Below are 27,554 nucleotides of genomic sequence, written 5' to 3'. Positions count from 1 at the left end.
CCGGATTAACCATGTTGGGTAATTTAGGTCTCGAAGCCCTTTTCGAACTTCCTAAAATATTTTTTTTAATTATCGTTTTTTATTAAGTACTAAATTAGGAAGGAATGCCATTCAAATAGAAGAAATATTTATCTTCAACCATTCCATTATCAATGAATATTAAATATTTCCATTTTTGGCACGTTCCCTAGCAGATATAGGGCCCATAGGCTTTCACCTACACCGGCTAATAAATAATCCAGCCCTGGGTATTCCTATCACTTCACTCATAGTCCGATGGGACATCGATTATCATTACCGTTTTCTATTTACTCTGCAGAATCTGATTGCTTAATCCATCGATTGACGAAATTAGTACACCAGTCCCAAAAGTTAGAATTATATTAATAACGCTTTATCGACTAGCTTTACTATTTGAATATATATATATATATATATATATATATAGGCCTCTGCATCTTTGACAGATGATTTAAGCGGCATCGCGAAGGCACTTGCGTTCATGACTGAAAAGTCCTCTCCGTGGATGCTGCTACGCCTGGGCCAGGCGACTTTATGGCAACACGGGCTTGCCCAGTACCCATGCCACCCTCTCCTCCTCCCCAGCAGGATCCGCTCAATACGTGTGGTGCTGGTTTGGCAGCAGGTGACTAACTTACGCCTAAACGGAGGCACCGCTCGGGGTTTAATATTAGTTTTCCTTCTTCTTTGGCGTGACGCTGGGATAATTTTGGGAAACAACGTATCAAGGAGAGGGGTGAGGATACTGTGATCACGGAAGATATAGGAATGTGACACTAGTAGCTAGAGCAGTCCGGGGTCGCGTACCCGTAGTGATTCCAACCAGCTATCGAACAGATAACTGGTAGATCCACCCTCTGGACAAAAGCTAGACTATTTGAATAGCTTCGGTATATTTAGCGTAATCTTTTTTGACGGAATTATAGTGATTTTTTTTGTTATTACCTCACAAGTGACTTCAATGTCCTCTTGTCCAGGCATGAATATCAGGATATCGCCATCATCGGGTTGTAAGTGTATTTGAAGCGCCTGTGGAGAAAAAATAACAAAATTATATAATTATAACCATTTATAGCAATGTTTTTACGCGGTTATAAATTGCGAGAAAATTCTAAAATATCCCCACCTAACTTATAATAATAAAGTTTGTATCGCAAAAAGTTACGTTAAATTCTTAAAAGAAATTTGTCGCTCGAACAAAGAGCTATTATTTTACATGGTTGAAATGTGTCAAACAATAATCAAGCCGAAGGAAAACAAATGAGAATAAGTTAGGTTTTAATTCTTGCGTTTACTTACTTGAATAATAACTTCAATAAATTACCTCACCTTGAGTAAGTAACTAAACTTACCTGATTGTAATACTGCTTATATTATTATTAATATGTAATTTCATTTGATGTCAACATCGAAGATTATAAGGTGAGGCATATATTTCTGATAAATTATTTTTCTTTCTATCACTTATAGATATATAAATAAACCTACGTATATAATAACTAGCTTAAACCGGTTTACAAATGTATGCTTATTATTCTATACTAGTTTAAGCTGGTTACTTGTTTTTATACAAAACATTTGCCTAGCTGTGCGACGCAGATGTCTACATAATATAGCTATTCTTAAAAGCAGCCTTGGGAAAGTTTTTTCATCACAGTACAAAAAAAAAAAATTGACAAAACGAAATTTTAAAATTCGAAACTAAATTTAAAGTAATTTTAAAATACACGCTTGTTTTTTTTTTATAAAGTCATTAAGAAGTACTTCATCGTGGTGCTTTTGTTTGTGCCCCTTATTCCGTTCCAGAAAATATTACGCTCAAAGAGAACTTGCTACGAACGAGGGGAGCCAAAGTATGTTTTGTTTTAGAAAAAAAAACTTTTGTTCGTATGTAAATTATTATTTCGTAACTCACATTGCACACACAAGACGTTGAAATTTAGACTTACAAAATTTACATTATCATATGATTGAAAAAAAAAGTACTTATTCGTAGTAATTATTGTTACCACCTATTCCCATCAATGTTATTGGGAATAAAGATATTATATGATATTTATCCACGACACAAGCTTGCTTAGTGCGGATGCCACCGGAAATACAATTATGATATCGTTTCAGCAAACAACCCAGCTATTGTATCAAGTGTGTAATATTTTGCTGTAAAATAAACTATTTTTGATTAGAAAAAAAGAGTCCTAGACATACTGTAGAATACATATAACAAATATCACTTGACTCATCACGAGATCTCCGAAACTATAGGGCCGTTTGACTTGAAATTTACCATAAATATATAGAGAGAGCGTATTCAGTTTTTAACTAAAGAGTCGCTAAGTCATGTTTATAAGTAAGGCCGGTATTGTTTAATTATGGTGAATGAAATCGTCTTAACGTCTACACCATATTTGATCCATCAACCCGCAACAAAGTAGTATGGTGGAATAAACTCTAAGCTGACTCTTTGGGAGGCCTTTGGCCAGCAATGTGAGTAAGGTCTAATCATTACTGTTAACTATTAAATTAAAAATCTATAAAAATAATACGAAAGCGATTTGACAATTTAATCTATTATGTGTCGTAACTTTTCATATATTACTTGAATTTTATGCAAAATGAAGAGTCATACTTTAACGACGAGAGCTGCTAAAATTAGCGTTTGACGTCATCGTGTAGTTATCAAGATCGGCTATGGATCTCTTATCATTTGTAGCCATTAAAGTATTAACCTTTACTTTGTTTTATTAACCAAGCCTTCCTATTATGATCTGTGCTAATATTGTCTTTTTATATTATAGGTAGGCGGACGGGCAAATAGCGATCCCGTTTCTCGTTATGACGGAAAGGGTACCGCTGGTTTTTTAGTGGGTATTCTTATTTTCGGGGCGCACTCGGCGTCTCGGAAATCGGCGAGCCCCACATGCCCCCTACTGTTCCCGTGGGGGAAACGCGTAAAGCGTTTTTCCAGCGTAAAAAATGGCTCACATGATGGTAATTGGTCACCACCGCATACATATTAAGCATTCCTTACATCTCCAATGCGCGATCAAACTTGGGAACTAAGATGTTATGTCCTTTGTGCCTGCATTTACAATTTCCCACTCACTCTTCAAACCGGAACGCAACAATTCTAAGTAATGCTGTTTAGCGGTAGAATATATATGATATCAAAGGGTAGCAAGTACCACCTATTGTCTAAATCCCTGGGCGCATTATATGAGTAAATAAAGTTTACTTTATAATAATTATAAAACCTACAGTGCAATTTTGTAAGAAAATGAATATTTAAATATAATAAGTATTAAGAATATGAAACCGCGGAGTTTACTTGCTCGAATTTGAACCTGCTACATTAATTAACAATCACGTATTCCATCCACTAGCTCCAATAAACAACCATCATTGTATTTATTTATATTTCATATATATTCACTCATTCTGTGTAAAGCTTACATTGTTATGTTTACTATAAGGCTGACATTTACCTTAATATAAGCACCGTGTTTGCGGTGAATATTAATAGGATAGTTTACCATGCATTTATTTCATCCATGCGGTTTGCACAGTTTAAAAATAAAAGTATTATAAATAGAAAATTTTATACACAAGCTATTCAGCTAGTGATTTTGTCTGTATAGTTATCTTGGTAGTATAGTTCATAATTTTTATAGCATTAGTTGCGTCTCAACTTTTTACCGGTAAAATACGGATTAAAATGTTTGTAACTTCAAAAAAACAATACTTTCATACAAAATTACTCATTTAATTTTAGCTCATTAAAGTTGAAATATCCGAAAAATGCTTTCATAGGGAATACTTACTTTATAAAATTGGACAATATTTCAAATTTCAGCTTTCTAGACTCAATTTTTTGAAACAAAGGATCTTATAAGAGTAAGATTAGTTAAAACCTTCGCTTCGCTCGGCGTAAATTAAGTTATAGTATAGGTTTTTTCATAAATAATTAAAATAGTATCCTATTTGTTATTTCACGATATAATGGTTTTATATGTCGAATTTCATTAGAATCCGTCCAGCCTTCGAAAATTATTGTGTAATACCTCCAAATAAATAAAAAATACATAAAAAAATGTTCGTTATGGATTAAATTAGTTTTATATATTATATAGGAAAGACTAATAATCGTTCGTGTCTAGACTAATAAAAAACTAATTTATTTGTATTGTAAAAAAAACTATAAAATTCGGTCGGTTCTAGACTGATAAAAACGCAAAATGTCTTCTATACTATTATTGACTTCGTATATAAAACCACAGTATGATGAACCGTAAATGCTTAGCGTGTGTGTCAGAGGCCAATCACGTGCCGACATTAAGTGTTCATAATTATCTCATAACACTGTAAAGACAATGGATATGTGGGATAATCCGTTTTGTTAAGTTATTTGAATGATTTTTATGTTTTTTTTTAAATAATAAAATCGAAATATAATTTATTGAAGTAGACTTTTAAAAGCATTTTTGAATTATAATTTTAAGATAATAAGTATCCTCAATTTATGTCCATGAAAACGAGAAGAACCGGCAAGAATCTCAATAGTTCTTTCCACATTAAAATCCTTATTGCTTTTGATTTCACCTTATTTTTCGCCTTAACATATATTACATAGAATTGCATAACAAACGATCTTTAAACGTAATTTTTAAACAACTTATAATTTGCAACACAAATTAAATTTCATTAAAATGCCGATTGATAAAATAAAATAGCATTTATTTCCAATCCCAATTTCCAATTTACATATTGTTTTCCTTTCATCGTCAATACAATATTAATCAAGAGTCAATATATTTAATGTCAAAAATTCTAAAGATATATGTACAAATATTAATTGTATATGTATATTTTTTTCTTTTTTTAGTTAATTAAATTTTATTAGGAATACGTATACGTATGGTTAGTTTGGACGCCCAATGAGCTGCCGATTGACAATTGGCCTTTCTTTAATGTTATTTATTTTATTCAGACAGTTGGTTTAAAATGTCGGAATGAATCATGCTCCTGTAATGGTAGTATGCGCAAGCGATCTCGTGACGCCCTACAAAAAGACGGATTGTCTTCCGGTGATTTTTTAGTAAGTTTTACTGGTGGTAGGGCTTTGTTAAAGCTCGTCTGGGTACTAATCACTTATCAGATATTCTACCACAAAACAGCAGTACTTGATATTGTTGTGTTCCGGTTTGAAGGGTGAGTGAGCCAGTGTAATTACAGGCATAAGGGACATGAAATCTTACTTCCCAAGGTTGGTGGCGAATTGGCTATGTAAGCGTTGGTTGACATTTCTTACACTGCCAATGTCTAAGGGCGTTGGTGACCACTTACCATCAAGTGGCCCATATGCTCGTCCGTCTTCCTACTCTATATAAAAAAAAGTATTACGACGCACTCAGCGTCGATGAGCCCCACATATCCCAAACTCATGTAAGGATAAAAAATTCGTTTTTCTCAAAAAAAAAAAAAATGTTCGATACTTCTAGATTCTTGTTTGTCATTGATAAAGGGCCTTTGATAAATTAGCAGATTTATTCAATATATTGTCACGGGGTATATGAGTGTAAGGGTTTTGTTCCACCAAGACAGATTCATTAAAAAAAAATAGTCATAAAGATTATAAAATTTAAATATATCTCATCATTTAAAACTGAAATGTGTCGGTAAGCGACCGACGCCTGCTCAACGATCAAAAGGACGACCGAACAATGTAGTGCTGCCATCTCTAAAATCGAACAGAAAATAAATGTCGAAACAGTGAATGCTGATTCGATAACCGTAATTTATTTTATAAACCGCTTAGATCAAGTAAACATCGTGAGGAAACCTGCATGTTTCTAATTTCATTGAAATCCTGCCACATGTGTATTCTACCAACCCGCATTGGAGCAGCGTGGTGGAATAAGCTCCAAACCTTCTCCTTAAAGGGGGCCTTAGCCCAGCACTGGGACGTTAACGGGCTGTTACTGTTACTGATCAAGTAAAAAAAATAATAATTTAAAATTCATAGAGCTACAATATCGATCCAGTCGCAATTACAATCTAGATAATGGACTCCATAAAGTAAATAAACGGAATTACGATACATCATAACCAAAGAATAAAAGGTTAATTGAAGGTTTTATACGCATTTATAGATTGGTGGCATATTGGCTGGGCAAGGGATGTTTAGTACCTATTTCTTACGACGGCAACGTCAATGGGCGGTGGTGACCACATACCATCAGGTGGCCAATGTACCCATCCGTGTTATAATGTAGGTTCATTATAACAAAAATAAAATACGCGAAGGGATTAAAAAATAAGTTAAGTACCGTTATTTTACATCGTATCGTATAGTATCAGTTACAATTGTAGGTCAATAGCCTGCGAATGTGTTTTGGGCGACGTGTCAATGGACCGGCGAGGATATTAAATTGATTTCGAGTAAACATATTTTACGTTGGTATTATTTTTTTTATTGAATAGGTAGGCAACCTGCACTGGAGCAGCGTGGTGGAATAAGCTCCAAACCTTCTCCTCAAAAAAAAAAAAAGGAGAGGAGGCCTTAGCCCAGCAGTGGGACATTTACAGGCTGTTACTGTACTGTGAATAGGTAGGCGGACGAGCATATGGGCCACCTGATGGTAAGTGGTCACCAACGCCTATAAACATTGCCATTGTACGAAATGTTAACCATCGCTTACAATGGCAATGCGCCACCAACCTCGGGAACTAAGATGTTATGTCTCTTGTGCCTGTAATTACACAGGCTCATTCACCCTTTAAACTGGAATACAACAATACCAAGTACTGCTGTTTTGCGGTATAATATCTGATGAGTGGGTGGTACTTACCCAGACGAACTTGCACAAAGCCCTACCAGTAAGACGTATTATATAATTATATGACATAATACATGTCACGGTTGATAGAAGTCAATATACTAAAGGATATAAAAATAGACTTGTGGTAGCTTAGTGCATCACTAGACTACCAACAAATATCACTTTCTATAATTGAGTCCGGTTATTTGTTTCTTTCTATAATGATGATTCCGAGTTTAACCCGGGTCAGCCGCTGAATTTTCATGTGCTTAATTTGTCTTTATAATATTCATCTCGTGCTCGGTGGTGAAGGAAAACATCGCGAGGAAACCTGAATATAGTGGATTAAAATCTGCCACGTGTATCCATCAAATCGTAATGGAGTAGCGTGGTGGAGTAACTTTCAACCCAGCAATGGGACATATACTTTTACTTTACAATACAAACAATAACAGCCTGTAAATGTCCCACTGTTGGGCTAAGGCCTCCTCTCCCTTTTTGAGGAGAAGGTTTGGAGCTTATTCCACCACGCTGCTCCAATGCGGCTCACAACTTTTACTTTACGTCTATGCTATATGTTGGGCTTTGATTGGCATTGATGATGTAAGACGTGGTTTATACTTCATTTTTAGAATCTTGGCGTTGGTGACCACTCGGTTGCACTTGAATGGTGATCAGGTAGTAAATTGGTTATTTAACTTCTTACATGTGCAGCTGCAGAAAATCTTGTTATGTTTGAGGAGAAAGTCAAAGCTTATTTGACCATAAGGTTTCGCCCGCGGCTCCGCACGCGTGGTTTTCAGGTGTTAGGTAAAAATAAGATAGCCTATGTCTTTCCTTAGAGTTTACGCTCCATATCAAATAACATTAAAATCAGGTCAGCAATTGAGCCGTGAAATTAAATTTTGATTAACCAGAAAAAAGCACTACACTCGATCTTCGTCTGGTAATTTATTGGAGTATTTAATATACGTATCTATTTACATATCGGTGCATGGTACATGTTAATAGACTGTCACAAATACAACAAGAATGTATTTACATTTGCGCACGAAAAGTAATTAAAAAGGCGATTTTAAAACTGGTACAAATACATTTTATAATATTTGAAAAACCATGAAGGTTTTAATGTTATACGTAATAGTCAATTGTTTAATAATATAAAAACAAATTAAAATTTAAAATAAGATGAGATACGGACTTTTCAATGTGTATTGTATGTATGTGTATATAGGAGTTTTACTTATTTTATTACTTTTTTACTTATTTATAATTTACTTAAAATGTTAAGTAAACAGTGCAAAGCACCTATTTGTTCCAATTTAATGACCTCCAAAATTATAAGCGTAAACAGTTATAATATGCAATAAAAATATATGACAATTAACGATCTATTTTTTTTCATTTCCTCTCGACTCTAGCGTTATTTTAAAATATCTAAAGTTATGAATCGAACAAAATCTTTAAATGGAAATCGGCACAACAGAGTAATCGCAACCTCAGTTCATTGACACCGGCTAGACTTGTATGCACCGTCTATAGCATTCCCAGATATGGGATTATCAATCTTATTTACAATGCACTTGGAGATATTGCGGTTTGTAACTTTTGTTTTGAAATAGACTTGTTCTTGATAGTATTTGAATTTAATTGCTTTTATGTTTAGTCCAAATCGCCTTCGTGCATTGCGAATGACTAACGGTTAATATTTTTTTTAATGTATTAATTACGTTTCGTTATCGCATTGTCGTAACTTTGTAATGATTAATGTGTTTTTGTTACAAATGTTATTGATACAAATTTTTATGATCATGTAAGATTATCATCACAGGCACTGGATTTATACAATCTACGCGTACTTAGGGCACAATATACTTTTCTAAGAAACCATATCACCCCGAACTTATAAAATATTATAATATTATATCGGGTGTGTGCGTATGAGAGTGTTTGTGTGTTTACCGGTATGAGTTTATTTAATAGATTAAAAAAGGTTTTACTACTGTCCTTGTTATCTGCTCTTGTTTCAAAAAATATATATAATAAATATTCGATGTAGTATTTCATGATGTAGTTATAACTATGGTCTGATATAAAAAAATAAAACACTTTTTAACCCTCCTTTACAACGCAACCAATAATATTCCAAGGGATCAGGATCAGTTGGGCGACTTTCAAATCGTTTGTCACTCATTGAGAGTTGACGCTCTACTATACAAAATTTCAGTATAATTCGATCCGAATCCGAATCGAAATCCATCTCAAACAAGAAAACCACACATTTGCTATTTTAACATTAATATTGTGAATATAAGATGTCGTAACTACAAAGTGTCTACAAAATAGCATAAAACATTTTATTACAATATGTTTTATCAGTATAATTTCCATAATTCCCTATCGACAGTATCTATGGTAATAAATGTATACAAGCGTTACTTCTAAAGCATTAATTTATAAATGTAAATAATAAAAGCAACGCCACGACTGTTAGCAGCTTTTTTTTACAGTCACCTTTTATTGTCAGCAATAAGTAAGATATTTACTAACTATATAGAGATACGATAAATAAAAAATTTACTTACTTGTTTAACAGCGCCGTCGACGTAGTCCTCGCATACATTTTTAGCGTAGAACGTTTCGACCGGGAAGGTTCGTCCGGGAATCGTGAATGTTGGCACGTTGCCAAAGAACGTCGAAAACTTGGTTGAGTCCATGGTCGCTGACGTCACGATCAACTTCAAGTCAGACCTTCTTGCGACTACCTGTTGACAAAAAATAAAACATTATTAAAATTAAATGTATAGCTATTTCAAATGTAGATTCTGATGATGATGATGCCCCCTGACCGATTTCTGCCACGGCGGTCAATCTCAAGAGAGATTAGCCAACTACGCAAGAGATATTATAGTGCACAAGTGTGTGCGCAAACACAGGTTCACTCTCTATTCCATAGCTCTCATAATCCGATGGGACGGTAATCCGACACGACCGGAAAGAGTTCAGGCGCAGGATCAACTGCTTTACGTGCTTTCTGAGGCACGGGAGTGTACAAGAAAAGTGGAAGTATAGATTCTACTAAATAACCCACAAGAATCTCGGTAAGTAATAAAAACTTTTTCTAATAAATTATATTACATAATCCTTTTTGAAAATCAACGAATATTAATTTTACGTTTCCTATTATTTATATAATCTTATCGATGATATATATATTATATATAAATACTGTAATTAAACTTGTCTTTAATTTAATGTAATATATATTAGGTAATTCCTTTAGGTCTCAATATTTGTTCAATTATGTTATGTGTAGATTTGATACTTCAGTCGTATATTAATTGTAGACAGACAGACTTAGACAAGAGCTAGTATAGGAATACAGATAAAGAATATACGGTACATTGATAGTCTAGTAACAGCATGTTAATGTCCTACTGCTGGGCTAAGGCCTCCTCTCCCTTTTGAGGAGAAGGTTTGGAGCTTATTCCACCATGCTGCTCCAATGCGCGTTGGTGGAATGCACATGTGGCAGAATTTCAATAAAATCAGACACATGCAGGTTTCTTCACGATGTTTTCCTTCACCGTCAAGCACGATATGAATTATAATCACAAATTAAGCACATGAAAATTCAGTGGTGCTTGCCCGGGTTTGAACCCACGATCATCGGTTAAGATTCACGCGTTCTAACCACTGGGCTATCTCAGATAGTCTATATCTTGACTGGTGGTAGGGCTTTGTGCAAGCTCGTCTGGGTAGGTACCACCCACTCATCGGATATTCTACCGCAAAACAGCAATACTTGATATTGTTGTGTTCCGGTTTGAAGGGTGAGTGAGCCAGTGTAATTACAGGCACAAGGGACATAAAATCTTAGTTCCCAAGGTTGGTGGCGCATTGGCTATGTAAGCGATGGTTGACATTTCTTACAATGCCAATGTCTAAGGGCGTTTGGTGACCACTTACTATCAGGTGGCCCATATGCTCGTCCGCCTTCCTATTATATAAAAAAAAAATGTTTTGAATCATATCAACATCGTATCAATACAATGATAATATAGTAAAAAATATGTATCAAATTGTATTTTAAGAACTCTCGAATAAAATTTTATAATTGTTGGACTACAAAGTTAAGATTCATTAAATGTCAAACTAAATTGAACAAGGCGACCTTGATAAAATAAAAGATTTGCTGAAAAATATAAATCTGATTGTTTGACTATTTAATGACTACAGGACTTATTTTTTTTACTTATTTTATTGGGTACTAAGATTTGATGTCCCTTTTGCCTGTAATTACACTGGCTCACTCACCCTTCAAACCGGAACACAACAATATCAAGTACTGCTGTTTTGCGGTAGAATATCTGATAAGTGGTACCTACCCAGACGAGCTTGAACAAAGCCCTACCACCAGTATGCACCACCAATATATGAGAGCTATTTAGTTTACTATTTTCGATTTCTATAAAGAAATAAAGCGATCGTTACTGAGAAATTAAGGACATTTAAAATTGCCTTACGTAGATTGGTTTCACGGGTGAATAACTACAATCTGCACAATAATGGAATACGCACAGATACAATTGGAATACAATTATCCTGAGTAAGAGATTTTCTATTTCACGAAGAATTCGTTTAAAATATTCAACTGTAAAAGTATTACGGCCTTATTTATAAATGTTACTTAGCGACTGATTAGTTAAACATTGATTTATCTATTTCTGTCATTATTGATTTGACATTTGAGAGAAGAAGGCATAACGTTAACTGATGACTCCTTAAACAAGATGTAAGGCCGTAAATGTTTTCCATTTTTGAATTAAGCAAATCCAATCTAAAAAAAGAATGGTATGAATTTTATATATTTTTTTGTTTATTACAAAGTGTCAAATGGGTCTCATGGTAAATTCGTTGACAGACGATGTATGTACAATAAGTATGAACTACTTTGGCTCGTTGGTCTTGTAGCTTCATGTAAGGCCGCAGACCCGGAGGTTCTGGGTTCAATTCCCAGGTCGGGCCAATAAAAAGTTATTGGGTTCTTCTGTCAGAAAATTCTCAGTAGCAGCCCGGAGTCTGGAAGTTGGAAGTGTGTACACTCCCGTGCCTCGGAAAGCACCTAAAGCCGTTGGTCGTGCGCCTGAACTCTTTCCGGTCGTGTGGGATTGCAGTCCCATCGGATTATGAGAGTTAGGGAATAGAGAGTGCACCTGTGTTTGCGCACACACTTGTGCACTATAATATCTCCTGCGTAGTTGGTTAATCTTTCTTGAGATTGGCCGCCGTGGCCGAAATCGTTCTGGAGGACTTTATTATGAACTACGTCGTGTTGCCAACTGACGTATCGAAAATGTCTCGTGTGCAATTTTATCTGCTAGATCGTCTTTTAAGTCGGAAGACAGACATACAAAAGTTTTAATTCTTGGCGATAGAACAATAGCCAGGTTGATACCATATCAGTTAACACATCATTTTTAATTATGTGAAAAAGGCTGGTTAAATTCTGACCCCATTATTTATGGTCATATCTTTGTAATTATAAGGCTTCAATGGAAAATAGTAGTATTACTATTTTTTTGAAAGAGGCAATATTAGTAGTTGGAGATTCATTAAAAAAAAAGACATTCAGACAACGTTTACTGAGATATTTTAACAAATGTGTAATAACTGAATTATAGGCAATTTATATCAATTAATGGAAACTTTATAAAATCATTATGAAATGCTTATATATATATAAATTATAACGCGTGAGTCTTAACCGATGATCGTGGGTTCAAGCCCGGGAAAGCATGACTGTGAATTATTATAATTTATTATAAACACAAATTTTCATGTGCTTAATTTGTGTTTATAATTCATCTCGTGCTTGACGGTGAAGGAAAACATCATGAGGAAACCTGCATGTGTCTGATTTCATTGAAATTCTGCCAGTGTAATTACAGGCACACGGGACATAACATCTTAGTTCCCAAGGTTGGTGGCGCATTGGTGATGTAAGCGATGGTTAACATTTCTTACAAGGCCAATGTCTAAGGGCGTTTGGTGACCACTTACCATCAGGTGGCCCATATGCACGTCCGCCTTCCTATTCTATAAAAAAAAAAAACATGTGTATTCTATTAACCCGCATTGGAGCAGCATGGTGTAATAAGCTCCAAACCTTCTCCTCAAAAGGGAGAGGAGCCCTTAGCCCATAATATGATAAGAATATTCTTAGAAATATTTGAAAAGGTTGTATGTAAAATGTTCGTAAAACAATAAACAACAGCAGTTTTAAAGTTTATTGTTAATGCATTAAAATTAATCTTGGAATTGTGAGTGGTGATTTTTTTTATAAGCATTAGTTCCTTGCCTTTGTTATTTCAATAATAAAGACTTATTGTTGTTGTTTCTTTTGTCACAAACAAGAAAACGCTTATTCTTAAAAAAATTTTTTCATAGATTTTAGTGTTTCCGACATCTTTTGTTAAAAATACCCTGATAATGCTAAGGAATGTTTTTATTGCGACTTATTTATACGCGATTGTTAAAATGCTATTGTATTACAAACCCATTTTTTGTATGACATACCCAATTTAAAATTACAGTTAGTGGAATCTTAAGCCTGTGTGTGTGAAGTCAATTTAATTTTGTTTAACATATTTAATATGCTAGAGATAAAGTACATAAAGAAAATACATTATCATCCTTAGTCGCATTAAAAACGACTTTGAATAATAAAGACAGCTAACATGGTACACAAATGTGTAAATACTAACGGTGTTCATACAACAGTAATACGGTAATGACAACGCTTAATATATTTTATTGATGATCACATTCTATCTTTGTATATGACTAGCTATCTGCCCCGGCTTCGCACAGGTTTAATAAGCGACTACATAACACTCTTCATCGTCTTCATCAACCCTTCGTCGTCTACTGTTGGACACAGGCCTCTCCAATGGCACGCCACTGAGCCCTCAAAGTTGTTTCGACCCAACTGTTGCCCAACGTATACATACTCTTGAACAACTTCGAGAGGAATTCCGTTAAGAGAAAATCCGAAATCTTATATACTAATAATAAAAATTACTCGTTCGGTATACGGACGCACGACACCTTTAACAATCATGATGATAAGCAATGAATTATTTTTACTGGTGGAAGGGTTCTGCAAGCTCGCCTGGCTAGGTACTGTAGGTACTCATCAGATATTCTATCGCAAAACAGCAGTACTTGGTATTGTTGTGTTCCGGTTTGAAGAGCGAGTGAGTCAGTGTAGTTACAGGCACAAGGGACATAACATCTTAGTTCCCAAGGTTGGTGGCGCATTGGCGATTTAAGCGATGATTAACATTTCTTACAATGCCAATGTCTATGGGCGTTGGTGACCACTTACCATCAGGTGGCCCATATGCCTATTTTTTATACCCTATATATAAAAATAAATTACACACCTACTTTCATTAACCACTTTTTTGACTTTAGAGAGTTCAGACATACAGACAGACGCGGAGGATGGACTTTCTTTCATTATATGTAGCGATGACGATACATTAAAATGGTGTACGTGAAAGTTTTAAGCTCCCACATAAACACGTTGGCTGTTTAGAGATATATGGTAATTTGTTAGTACATTGTACACGTTATTTGTGTACCTGCTATTAAACAATATAAAATTATTTTCTTTCGCTGACTCTTCTTATGTTAGGGTATTTTCTTTTCCGAACATTAGGTTGTTTTTGAACTTGAATGTGTGTAGTTTTTTATAGAGAATATGTGAAAAGCAAAGTCAAAACTATTAAAAAAACATATGATTTTATTAACTTATATATATATAACTTCTTTTCTGGTAACGCTTATGGTATAAGAGTAACTGACTGCCATGTTGCCACGCACAGCCCAAACTACTGGGACTAGCGCCATGAATATTTGCATACGAGTTCACACACACGAGTTTTACACAGTAGATTAGCACTTTGGATGTATTTTTGAAAACTAAGGGGAATTTTCAGGGGTGTCATAAAGGGGATGAAAGTTTGTAAGAAAAACCTTAACTTTTGAGCTTGTAAATAGATATAAATAAAAGTTATTAGCCATTATATATAAATACAAAACTCATACATACAATTTAAATACAAGAAAATCCATGAAAATAAACTTGTATTAAAACAGGAACGCTATCGGCACGCAACAATCCACATTATTGTCGCGGTAATTTGAACTCGTTGGAGCAGAGAATTAGGTTAAATTTACAATGGCGATACATTTTCATATGAACCGTGCAATATGTTATGGAGATATGAAAGTTGATGAATGTCGTGAATATGAGGCTTTGATGACTAGCTTCTTTGCGTCCGCTATTCGTTTATCTCTTTTTTTTTTCTAAATTACCTACTTTTCTTGTACGTTTCATCATATCTATTAACCGAATTCTAAAAAAGGCGGAGGTTTTATGTTCGACGCGTGTGGTTTTTATATATTTTGATTGATTTCTTGGACAAGTTAAGTTATAATCTATTAAGTTAAGTTAACATAGAACTAGTTTTGGACTTTGGCACCCGTTTCAAACGGTCCACTGAGTAGTATATTTAATCTTTTCCTTTTAAAAATATTAGTAGCATTTTTTGCAGTTTTGTTGTTGTGATAATTATGCAGGATTTCTGTTTCTCGAAGTCGAGATATCATCTGTGGCATCATAGAGCCGAAACAAAGGAACCGATATTAATCTGTCTTTATTATATGTATTTTATTGTTTTGATAACATATAATATACATTTATATTTAAATATGTAGGCTGATTGGCAAATAGATAACCTGAACTAACACGTTATGTCCCGTGTGGTTGTAATTTTATTGGACTCATCCTTCAAGTCAGAACACAGTAATATTAAGTATTGCTTTGGCAAAAAAACAATGTCTTGGGGTGGGACATATCCAGACGGGCTTTCACAAAGCGTTACCAGCAAAGAAAATATTTCTTTCAATTCAGATGGTATCAAGTCGATTTATATTATAGCGTCGCGTCGGTCAAGAACCTAAAAACGGTTAGTTTGTTACCAAATTGCTTGGAAAGTTTGTCAGACGAAGATAACGCGGAATTCGCTTTACAACGTCGATATTCAGTATCAAACTGTATAAAATTTTCAGCTGTAGTATAAATAAGTCATTATTGACATATAGCAAATGCGACGCAGATGTAAGGGTAGGCGGGGTACGGGGAATATAATGGTAGTTTTAAAAGTCACACGCTCGTACGAAATAATATTTTTTGAGTAATATTATATCAAGTTAAAGAAGTTCTATTTAAAACAACGGTGAACTATATTTAATTCCCTAGAGTGTGATTATAATATTACTTATTGTTTTTTTTTTGTGTGAAATATTTTAATTTTCCAGGAAAAACGTCTGTGTAAATACAATTAAAAAGCAACAACTTAATCTTTAAAAATATATATAGAGCCAAACCGTTAAAATCATTTACCACAAAGACGAAATAAATGTATGTTTACTGGTTGGGTGGGTAGGGCTTTGTGCAAGCTCGTCTGGGTAGGTACCACCCACTCATCAGATATTCCACCGCAAAACAGCAATACTAGATATTGTTGTGTTCCGGTTTGAAGGGTGAGTGAGACAGTGTAATTGCAGGCACAAGGGACATAAAATCTTAGTTCCCATGGTTGGTGGCGCATTGGCTATAAGCGATGGTTGACATTTCTTACAATGCCAATATCTAAGGGCGTTTGGTGACCACTTACCATCAGGTGGCCCATATGCTCGTCCGCCTTCCTATTCTATAAAAAAAATATATATATTAATAGTAAAGAACAGTAGTTGAAAATTCAAATCAAAATATACGGTATATCCGCATAAACGAAAGGCTTTCTAAAGTGTAGTTAAAAATTACACGTCCATATGTTAACGACAACAAAGTTTAAATAAAAAGTTTTTAATTATCCTCGAAATAGATTTCCTGAAGTAACAATTATTAAAAAGTTAATTGTTTTTAGTGTCCGATGTTATTCGATACACGTTCGTTAAAATCATCTTTTAGTCACGTATGTATGTACATAGATAACTGTTGTAGTATAGGAGGTTGGGCTTACAACAATTAGTTTTACTAGCAATATAGTTAAAGTTCATTTAAACATAAAAAAACATTTAAAAATAGAACGTGTGGAATAGAAAGCCCTACCACCGGTAAATAAAATATAGTAATGTGACTTTGACACTGCTCTGCAACATTTGTATAAGAAGGGATTTGTGTGACTGGGTAGGTTCCACCCATTTACTAAATATTATACCACAAAATAGTAATACATTATATTGCCGAAATACAATGCCGTTAATACAAACGCATACCATCCATGATCACATAGTTAGAGGCGCATTGACGGTCTTAGGAGCCATTTATAATTCGAACGAAATGTTACCTAACTAAAAAATAAAATTAAATTAAAACCTATTACTGTATCAGGAGTGAATTCATTAAATAAAATATTGTAACACCGTAAAACCGTTCTCGCGGTACTTAAGTGGCTTCACGGAGGAAAAGAGTCGACAAGCCTGTGTCGCAACCATATACTCGTAAGATATAACGAAAAACAAATGACGTTTTCATATCAGATACATTTAAATATAGATGTATACATAGTCGCTTAATAATAAGCGTAAAAATATTTCCAAAGCCGCATTCGCACTAGTAAATTTTAGCATTGGATCAGCGTGGTGGAATAAGCTCCAAGCCTATGTTTTTCGGTTTGAAGGGTAAGCGAGCCAATGTAACGAAAGGCACAAGGAACATTATATCTTAGTTCCCAAGGTTGTTGGCGCATTGGTGATTTAAGGAATGTATTATTTCATACAGTACCAATGTCCATGGGCATTGGTAACCACTTCAAAAAACATGTTCACACACTTCTATGAATGCGACCCAAAGTAAACAACATTACTCTAACGATTTATATTTATTGTTCTACATAAATCAAAAACGCGCACGCTTTCAACCATTTAAATGTGAATCACATTTGTAATCATAATGGCGTTAAAATTGATAGCTAAACTATTAAAATTTACTTGAATGTATTTGTTGACCTGCCAATTGGCTTCAACCGTTGTAGCCGTTTTTGGCCATCATTAAAAACACTTAACGCTTATAAATTGTTTTTTAATTTACTGTAACCGACACTTTTACAAACTATTATATGTATATAATGTATATGATTGTAAATTATCATTTTAAGTAATTACAGGCATAAGGGACATACCAAGTGTTACCAAGGTTGGTGGCGCATTGGTTATATAAGCGATGGTTAACATTTCATACAATGCCAATGTCTATGGGCGTTGGTGAGCACTTACCACCAGGTCGCCCATTTGCTCGTCCGCCTACTTATTATATAAAAAAAAAATCCTTTGCGAATATAATCTCAATAGGCTGCAGGTATAGAAAGTCGTGCAAAAGGAAGTATATGTTTTAATTCCGGGAGTAAAAAAATATGTGATATTCAATTTCTTTAAATAAATTACTATTAAATTTATTTAAAAAAAAATATTTTTATTTATGTAAATCAATTTTATTTTTGTTTATATTTACATAATAATTATCTTTTTTTAATCTTTTAATGTATAGATTCAAATTTAAATTATAATGCACTAGTTTACATTTATATCAAAACTAGCTGACCTTCGTTGGGCGCTGATTTTTTGTAGGCATTATCAAGCTCTACAACTTTTCTCTAGAACCCAATCATATAACTCTCATCATTAAGGCAGAGTTCGTAAGAAACGTTTTCTTTCAGCCGTTTTTTCTCCTACTTACTTTGCAAATCCGACTACCACGACAAAGTATTTTCATTTTTCGGGTTAATATAAAGCCTATGACACTCACAAATAATGTGGCTTTCTATTGGTAAAAGAATTCAGTAGATAGATCCAGAGATTACTCCCTACAACCTTTATAATATTAGTATAGATTTACCTCTTTATAATATTAGTATAGATTTAGTTATTTATTTTGATTGTTAAGTTAACCTATAATTGATATACATTTTGTTAAAATATTTTTACACATGCAATATATAACCATTATTTTCTGAATATACAACTTTGGCTTCCTATTTGATAAAAAAATAAAATAAAATAAATCTTCACGTTACAAAATTAGACGTAACTCAAAATCTGTGACTATCAGCCAGACTATTTCAATTAGCTATTATTAGCGGTGTTTATTTTAAAACTGGCGGAAAATGTTTGTAGCCTCGCTTTTCCTCTGCATTTCGTCATTGACCTACTTAGACTGCAATGAACTCGGTGCATTACTTACTGCACACAGTTTATTTATTATGCAGCTTAAAATAGATATTTTATCAACGTACGCATTTGTCTCTATTTGGTTATGTTTTATCATTACACCTTTTCATTTTCTGAAAGATCATAATTTGGTTTATTTATAAATTAACCTGTCAATGTATCGATTTTTTTTAAATTAATAATAGAAATATATATATTTTTAAATAATATTCCAATTAAGTAAGGCTTGTGTTTGTCAGGACTTGCGAGTTTTACAATAGGCAGCTCGGACACCGTAGACACTAATACTCGTATTGCATAAATTAATATGAAGTGTTTACTTCAATGACGAGTTATATTCACAATATTTTCGTCGTGGTACGTTTTTAAGCGACTTCGAATGATAGTGGTTGTTTTTTAACATTTGTGGGGCTCGGCATCGACTTTAGTCGGAGGTGTAGTAGATATAAAACCTATTAATATTTTTTTTATTATATTTGAAGTCTGTTTATATACAACTTTATCACGACTATACTGAATGACAAGGTATGATCAATATATTAGTTAGTAGGTATATAATTATCATGATTTTATTTATTTATCTGTCAACATAAACTATTTGAATTTCTAGTTCTGTATCTCCGCTCTTCTTCTTCTAAACCACTCAACTGATTTTGATACGGTTTTTACTAATAGAATAGAAAAGCCTTTGAACTTGGATAACCTGGCGGATATTTGAATAACAGCTCATTATTGGGGGGGGGACGTGTTAGGGGAGAGGCTTTAGTGCAGGTGTTACCCTAAATCCTTAACATTACCCCCGATTTATGCAAAACACGTAAAAGCGTAACAAACAAACAGACTCACTTTCACATTTTAAACATTTGTTACGGTTTAATATAGTCTACTTAAGTTACTTCTAGAAATTGACCACAGATCAACTTGGTTATAACTTCAAATACCGAAACAAAAAGATTGGAATCAAATAGGATAATTGATATACAAGATATTATCCAATAAAATTGATTACAATTCAAGGTTTGTTGTTTAACTGCTGTATCATTCTATTTCGTTTACACGATTGACTTGTAATCTGTTTTTTCCTTTTCATAAGATTGTTAAATTAATATCTAAAAGACTGGATAAAGTTTGAAGGTTGGATATATAATTCTGTTTTCGTTGTCTTTAAATATTATAACAGTCTATAAAAACGTCATTGTCCAGTGAAGAATCTTTGATGATATTAATTAAATAATTAATCATTAAATTTAAAACAAGCTTTTTAAAATAAAGCTTCTATTTATTCATATATTTTCTTAAAGGTTGAGGTTAGCTATTCAAAAGCCAGAAAACAGAGTAAAAGCTCTATTTATTACAATGCTAAGACATGAAAACGTAACTGATAATAGTTATGCTTTCGCATTTGCTTAGTGGTAGGGCTTTGTGCAATCCCGTCTGGGTAGGTACCACCTACTCATGGCATATTCTTTCGCCAAGCAGTAATACTGAGCTCCCAAATTTGGTGGCACTTTGACGATGTAAGGATTAATAGTTAATATTTTTTTACCACTTTCATCAAGCGGCCCATCTGTCCTTTCGTCTATATTATAATATAAATACTATAATGTATAAATGTATTCACTAGTATTCGACTATCGTCCATTATTTTGAAATTAGAGGAAAACAGAATTTATACATGAATTTGCAAATAGTTTTCAGCATTTTTTCGTAGAGTTTTTCCAAATTCTTCCTTCCTAACTTTTCATTCCTAACATAAAAAAAATGAAAATCGGTTGACAAGCCGAGAAGGAAAGAATGTTGAACTATTTTTTCTTTGCCTGTTTAATGAATTTTATGAATATCAAAAATCAGAACCAAGGTTTACTTAACTAGTGCTTTATTATATATCAATAAAAATGTACATTATTCCACTCTCACTAGGACATTAATATAAATTTAAATGCGTATAATTTCAATATTATATAACGACACATATTCGATTCCATGTAAATGATAATCTGAATCGGTGCTTTTATTCTCGTCAGTGATAATTCGAAATACGATCTAATATTAGATCGAGATGTAATGGGGGCGGGGTTTTTGAAAAATGCTCGTAAAATGACGTAGAATACGTAACAACAGCTGCACTTGACATTGATGAACTCGTACTTGGATATATATAGATGGAGCAAGGTACTCTGTTGAACTATTTATAGTCATGTAACTATTTATTTATTCGATAGGCTAAAACTATTATACGCGTATAATGACATTTCATACTGATAGGTATGTTTTTTGACGCTCAATTTAATTTAGCAAGAAGTTTTTTTGGAGAGGTTTAAAGCGTATTTCACTATGCTTCTCTAATACGGGTCTCTGGACTCATGTGGCTGAATAACAATGGAATTAGACACATGCAGGTTTCCTCACGATGTTTTCCGTAACCCCCGAACACGAGATGAATAAACAGTGATTTGCTTATGAAAATTCAGCGTTGCTTGTCTGGGCTTGATCCCACTATCGTCATCAGTCATGCGTTCTAACTACTGGGCCGTCTCGACTCCAAGAAATATAGTATAGTGATTGGGCCAGTGCAATTAAAAGGACTGGAGTTATATCACCTTATATCTCATGAATGGTATTATTGTACGATCTATGTCTTCGGGTGAAGAGGACTGCTTGAAATCAGGAAGTCTAATCATCTGCTTTCTTAATAAATACGTACATTATAAGGAATGCAGTTGAATGTCCCAGTTGTTTACGTGTTATAACCACAAGGCCATTTTGTCATTCATAGTTATAATAAAAAATAGAATATAATAAACATAAAATAATAAAATGAGAGTGACTTGTGTTGTTGTCTGTCAATCAAAAATTTTATTTTTGATAACGTTACGTGTTCATGTACATTTGTGTGTGTGTGTGTGTGCGTGCGTGCGTGCGTGTGTGTGTGTGCGTGTAAGCAATATGATTACTTTGTGTGGGAAGGCGTGGGATAAATGTGCGTAAGTATTTTCATGATTTTTTTAAATTAGTATGAATATAAACATTCTCAATCTAGTCATCAAACTTGAGATTGCGATTATGTTTTCATATTACTTTTAAAATATGGAAACCGTTACGATTTAAAATTCGAAGAGGTTGACATGTACAGTTAGATAGAAAACGTAAATCTTAAAAAATAAATATTAATAATAAATCTTAAGTATATTTTGCATAAAAAGAAGTTAGACGATTAATTAAAAACTTATGCGGTATAATTTATTAGCTTCAAGTTGTCGTTTACAATTCTTATATTACAAACTAACCTTCATTTCCTAAAGGTCTTAATTTCATTAAAACTTTGCACCAAGATATCTTCATAAATAATTAAAAAACAAATACAATACAATCAATATCGATTCATTCATTGCCAAGCCATCTGCCCGTGAACATCTCATCTGAAGTAACAATTTTTTCTGTGTTTATTCAATTATCTTCGATAATACTACTTTGAAAAAAAAAAAAGTTATTTTTATTAAAAACCTAAAACTTTACACTGTGACATGTATATAAGACAGTTATATGCTGTCGCAATCTACAAATATAACATACATACTATACGTGTATCTGTTTTATTTTTGGTAGCGTTCATTTGGAAAGCATCTGTATCGACATTTTCTCTACAGCGTTGACAAGAATCTATATCTCCAAAAATATGCCCCATATAAACATATATTATATCTGACTGAAAAATATAAACTTACACAAAGTTTAAGTATATAAACTGTAATAAAGTAAAAGCGAACACAGCCTAACTTTAATATTATATCCGATAAGTAAATTCAAAATTACCCGAAAAAGACAGAAAAATACAATAAAGTTGTTAACTCGACCTGATTTGCTCCCAGGACTAAGAGATTTGCAGTCTTATAAACTAACCACTAGCCTCATCTCTCAACTCATCGGTACTTAATTACCATTAGCAAATAAGATTTATTCACGAATAAAGATATCTTATGGATCCTGTAAATGAATACACTTTTGATAAAAAGTTGGGGACATTAAACTAAATATAATAAATCCTTTCGAAGCTGCCTGTACGTGAAATTCCTTACAAGGAACAGACAAAAAAGGAGATCATGAACATGTGGTGAGCTTGGTCGTCGACTGTATCACGTGTGAATCACACGATTCATTTAACAACGCTATTGAATACTGATTCAAACTTAAATAAATAAGCTGATCGATAAAATGTTAATTTGTGTCATCAAACGAGTTATGTGACAATGACTTGGTAAGTAATATTTGACCGTTTTAGATTATATCATCGGTTTGTAATTGATTTTCTTCACTACAATTACTTTGTCATTATATTTTTTTAAGTCGATTATTAAGCCGTCAAATTGGGATGTCTAAAAATAGTACTAACAATGATTCATTTTAATTAAATAACGATAAAAACTAGTTATCCTTATGAAATATTCTTGAAAATTAACTTTTATGTAAAGACAGGGTAATTTGAAAGTATTATATGTCTAGACGATAGCAGTTACAGAGTACGTTTCAAATACTAATTAAGTCGTATATAGACATCCAAGGTGACTTGATAATTAATTTATCTTAATCTAAGATTACGGATTCAAATATGGGCAAGCATCAATGAGATTTCAACTTCGCCTCAAGTCCCAAACAGCATTGGAGCAAAGGGGATGACTTCAACTCCAAAACTTATTGATGTAAAACATCTATTATCGCGCCTTTGGGTAAAAAATACTCGTTCGTGGACATAACGCTCCCTTATGCCGTCGTGTCTCTTCTCCGCCACCACTCTCTACTCCCTTGTGTGAGCGAGACGCGTATACTACATAATTCGTTGCTATACATATATTATTATGATTATAAGAATAATATAAGCAGAAAACATATTTATTTGTCTCCATGTTTATTTTTTAAATTATAAATTTCGATATTTCACACCCGGTGTCCCGTGCCATTCTTTCTTACTTAGTGGATATTATTTGTAAACGATATACGTATCTCTTAGATATTAATATTAGCTTCAATTAATGTTCTGTTGTAATTAAAATTGGACAATACTCTTCGAAAATGGCGCCCATGGGACATTAGTCTCATAAATCTCGATACCGACTAAATTATATATCGCCTAGTTTGCCCGCACGTGTCTCGAATTTGAACATCAGTCTTGATTAGTTTAATTGCGTTGACCTTGTTGACCTTGACTAAATACACCCTGTATTTATTCAAGGTCCCGATTCTATAGCACATAGTGGTCAAGCTAATTTGCAGATTATTTGCAGATTATTAACATCATGTGTCGATATAGTTCACTTGATAGAACACGTGGATCCCGATGGATGAACACTAAATTTTCATATGCTCGATCCATAAACTTCTCTCGACTAACTGTTAAGGAAAATATCTCGAGAAAACCTGTATGGGTCGTAGGAAATTTTGCCACAAGTTTATCGAGTTGGTCCCACTAGAAAATTAAGATATTCTCCATATGTTGACCTACTTTTCTTTGTCGAAATTACGACATCGAGACGACATTTACTGGCTATTATTTTACTTTCAGATATTGCTATCTTTTTCTCATATGTGGGGTTAGAAAGACATAGCAAATCATTGTCACGTTAAATTAGTTAAGGAGAGTACTCGTCCCCTAAATAATTTTAGCAGCATTACTCACAAACAGAAATTCTGTTGAAAAAGTCTTTTAATTATTATTTGTGGATTTGGTCAGTTCAATGAAAATGTATTTTCTGTCAAGTAATTCTCAGTAGCAGCTCGGGGAAAAGGAACAGAAGTTGGCAGTATGACATTCCCGTGTACTCCACAAGTTAAAACATTCGCCCTGCGTCTGATTTCGTGATATTGTGTTACCAGAATGAGGGAATAGAGAGTGCACTTGTGTTTGCGCACACATTTTTGCTCCTCAATAACGCCTACGCAATTACACAATTCACGCCTAGTCAACCTCACTGATACATGGACCAGTCACTGATTTATCTTATTTATTAAACATTCAAAAGGTATAGTACCATTATATTTCTGTTAAAATATATAATAGCTAGCATAATAATTAATATGATAAGTCGTAACGATAAATACAAATAACTCAAAATTTAATCACAACAATCCGTACTACTACAATAATATATACGACTACCAATGATTATAAATCCATAAATTGAAATAGCAATAGAAATAAATTGAAATTTATAGCGAACATTATCTCAATCAGAGGCAGAATTTACTATCGAAATCACAAACAGCTCGGGGTACTTTCACCGTTCTGGGGTAATCGATAAACAAAAACGAATTATAGCCGCAAGCAGACAAAATGCTTCCTCAAAGAAAACTATTTACATAATCAGTGAAATATATTCAAATATTACAATCAAAACAGAATTTTAAAAATGTTTGTTAAATTGGAGTACTTTGGGAGACCTAACATACCTTCAGGAAATACCTTTTAAAATTTGAACTCTATATTTTATTTTGTTAGTTATCACTAACTAACAAACTATGTAAACTATGCCAAGAATTTACTAAGTCCTATGTTTGACGCATTGACAGCGTAAATAATGATTATTTTTTCATGTAATAAACATGAAAAAACAAGCAATACACAAATACATATACCCGCACGCAATCATTAATTCTATCTAACATACAACGGTTGTTTAATTGAATAATTCTTGTATATTAATTTATTTTTAACAGGCATTCAAAGTTGGAATATGATTCGTTTCGAATTTTTTATGATTCAAGTTGGATCGTGTTAAATTGAAATTTGCTTTATGATATCTGATGTGTAATATATTTTTAAAAGTTTATATGTTAATTATGATTGATTTCTAAAAATGAGCATGCGCAGGCGCAGACGTATGCGCAGGCGCAAGTGGACTCAGAAGTAAATCTGACACGACTTACAGAAATTCAGGCGCTGGACCAACGGATTTATGTGCTTTTTGAGATACGGTTATGTAAGCACTCTTAGTTTTAAGACTGCTAATGAGGCAGGCTAGAATTAAATCAATACATAAATATAAAATAGAATAAATCTTTATCGGAAGGCGAAAATTATATACATAAAAATATAGCCCTGTACGTTCAACTCCGACTACATAACCCATCCTACCGCTATACATACATCAATTCTAGCCCGCCTGGCGTTTGGATGAAATATTGTTGTATGTTTTTGTCATTCCATATTTTTTGATGATTTCAGATGACACAGACATAAGGGGACAGTCAGTAAGCTGTTCCGTAGTCATCTACGCAGTCACGACGAAGCTCATTCTATATATAACTGATGCAATCCAATGCTTATTTTGATTATAAATAGACGTGACAAGTTTCTCCTCACTGTTTAACAATTTAATTGTGCCGCGGCTCTATTTCAAGGAATCTGATACGGTACTTAGTGGTAATGGTAGTATGAGATTTATAGAGTAGCGTAAAGTGGAATTGTTTTGTGGTAACGATGTGATACATAGCCTATGGTACATGAATTAGAATTAATGATTAACTTTTTTATTAGCATTTCAAATATAACGAACGTTTCTTAAGAATACCACGAACGAATGAATCAACAACTAATGAATTGCTAATCGAAATGTGTCAAAAGCATTTGTTCTATACACATTTGAGTGAGATAAGTTTGAAACCAAATTTCATTATTTAAAAAAAATGTACATATATTGTGGTATATACATACAGTGTAATTCACTGGTAGGGCTATGTGCAAGCTCGTCTGGTTGGGTACCACTCACTCATTAGATATTCTACAGCAAAACAGCAGTACTTGGTATCGTTGTGTTCCGGTTTAACAACATAACAAGGGACATAACATCTTAGTTCCCAAGGTTGGTGGCGCATTGGTGATGTAAGCGATGGTTAACATTTATTACAATGCCATTGTCTATGGGCGTTGGTGACCAATTACCATCAGGTGGCTCGTCGCTCGTCCGCCTACCTATACTATAAAAAAAAATGGAAACCATATAAAATCCTATCTTAGATTTTTCTGATAGATTTCAGATACAATTGCAAATAATACCACATCTTCGCTCTTTGACTTTCAAGTCTCAATGGTCCAATTATAATTGTAGTATGTACAAAAATAAGTATATCAAGAGAGAATCTCCAGAAGCATAAAAGCTATTTACCATACCTTAATCCGACAAGCTTAAGTATCACTTCTCGTTAACTGGTACAAACCAGTTTGTGCAGTCAAACGTGACCGTGTTGCGGTATCTTATATATTGTAACTAATCTTAACCTAGAGTGAATATTTTATTTTTGTAGACTAAAACCAGTTTTCAAATACAACATTTGTAAAAATCAGTATATATTATATTCAAGTAGGCTCTTAAAAGCACTTCTGATTGAACATATATACTATAAACTAAATGTAAAACTTCC

General features: G+C 33.6%; 2 protein-coding genes across 10 annotated transcripts in view; one reads left to right on the top strand and one right to left on the bottom strand.

Annotated features, from left to right (window-relative positions):
• LOC126774458 (TBC1 domain family member 12-like) overlaps positions 1-27,554 on the top strand; it is a 284,024-nt gene that overhangs the window by 155,032 nt on the left and 101,438 nt on the right. The gene's annotated exons all lie outside the window — the stretch shown is intronic.
• LOC126774448 (pre-mRNA-splicing factor ATP-dependent RNA helicase PRP16) overlaps positions 1-27,554 on the bottom strand; it is a 101,312-nt gene that overhangs the window by 6,553 nt on the left and 67,205 nt on the right. For all 7 annotated transcript variants that reach the window (XM_050495988.1, XM_050495989.1, XM_050495990.1 and 4 more), the window contains 2 exons: positions 9,425-9,604; positions 967-1,050 (listed from right to left, as the gene is read on the bottom strand). In XM_050495988.1, the coding sequence (XP_050351945.1) occupies positions 967-1,050; positions 9,425-9,604 (264 nt within the window). The remainder of the gene's footprint in view (positions 1-966; positions 1,051-9,424; positions 9,605-27,554) is intronic.

The sequence above is a fragment of the Nymphalis io genome, chromosome 16 (assembly GCF_905147045.1).
Source record: "Nymphalis io chromosome 16, ilAglIoxx1.1, whole genome shotgun sequence".
Taxonomy (NCBI): domain Eukaryota; kingdom Metazoa; phylum Arthropoda; class Insecta; order Lepidoptera; family Nymphalidae; genus Nymphalis; species Nymphalis io.
Note: the sequence above shows the minus strand (reverse complement) of the source record. Positions and strands in the feature narration are given on the sequence as shown.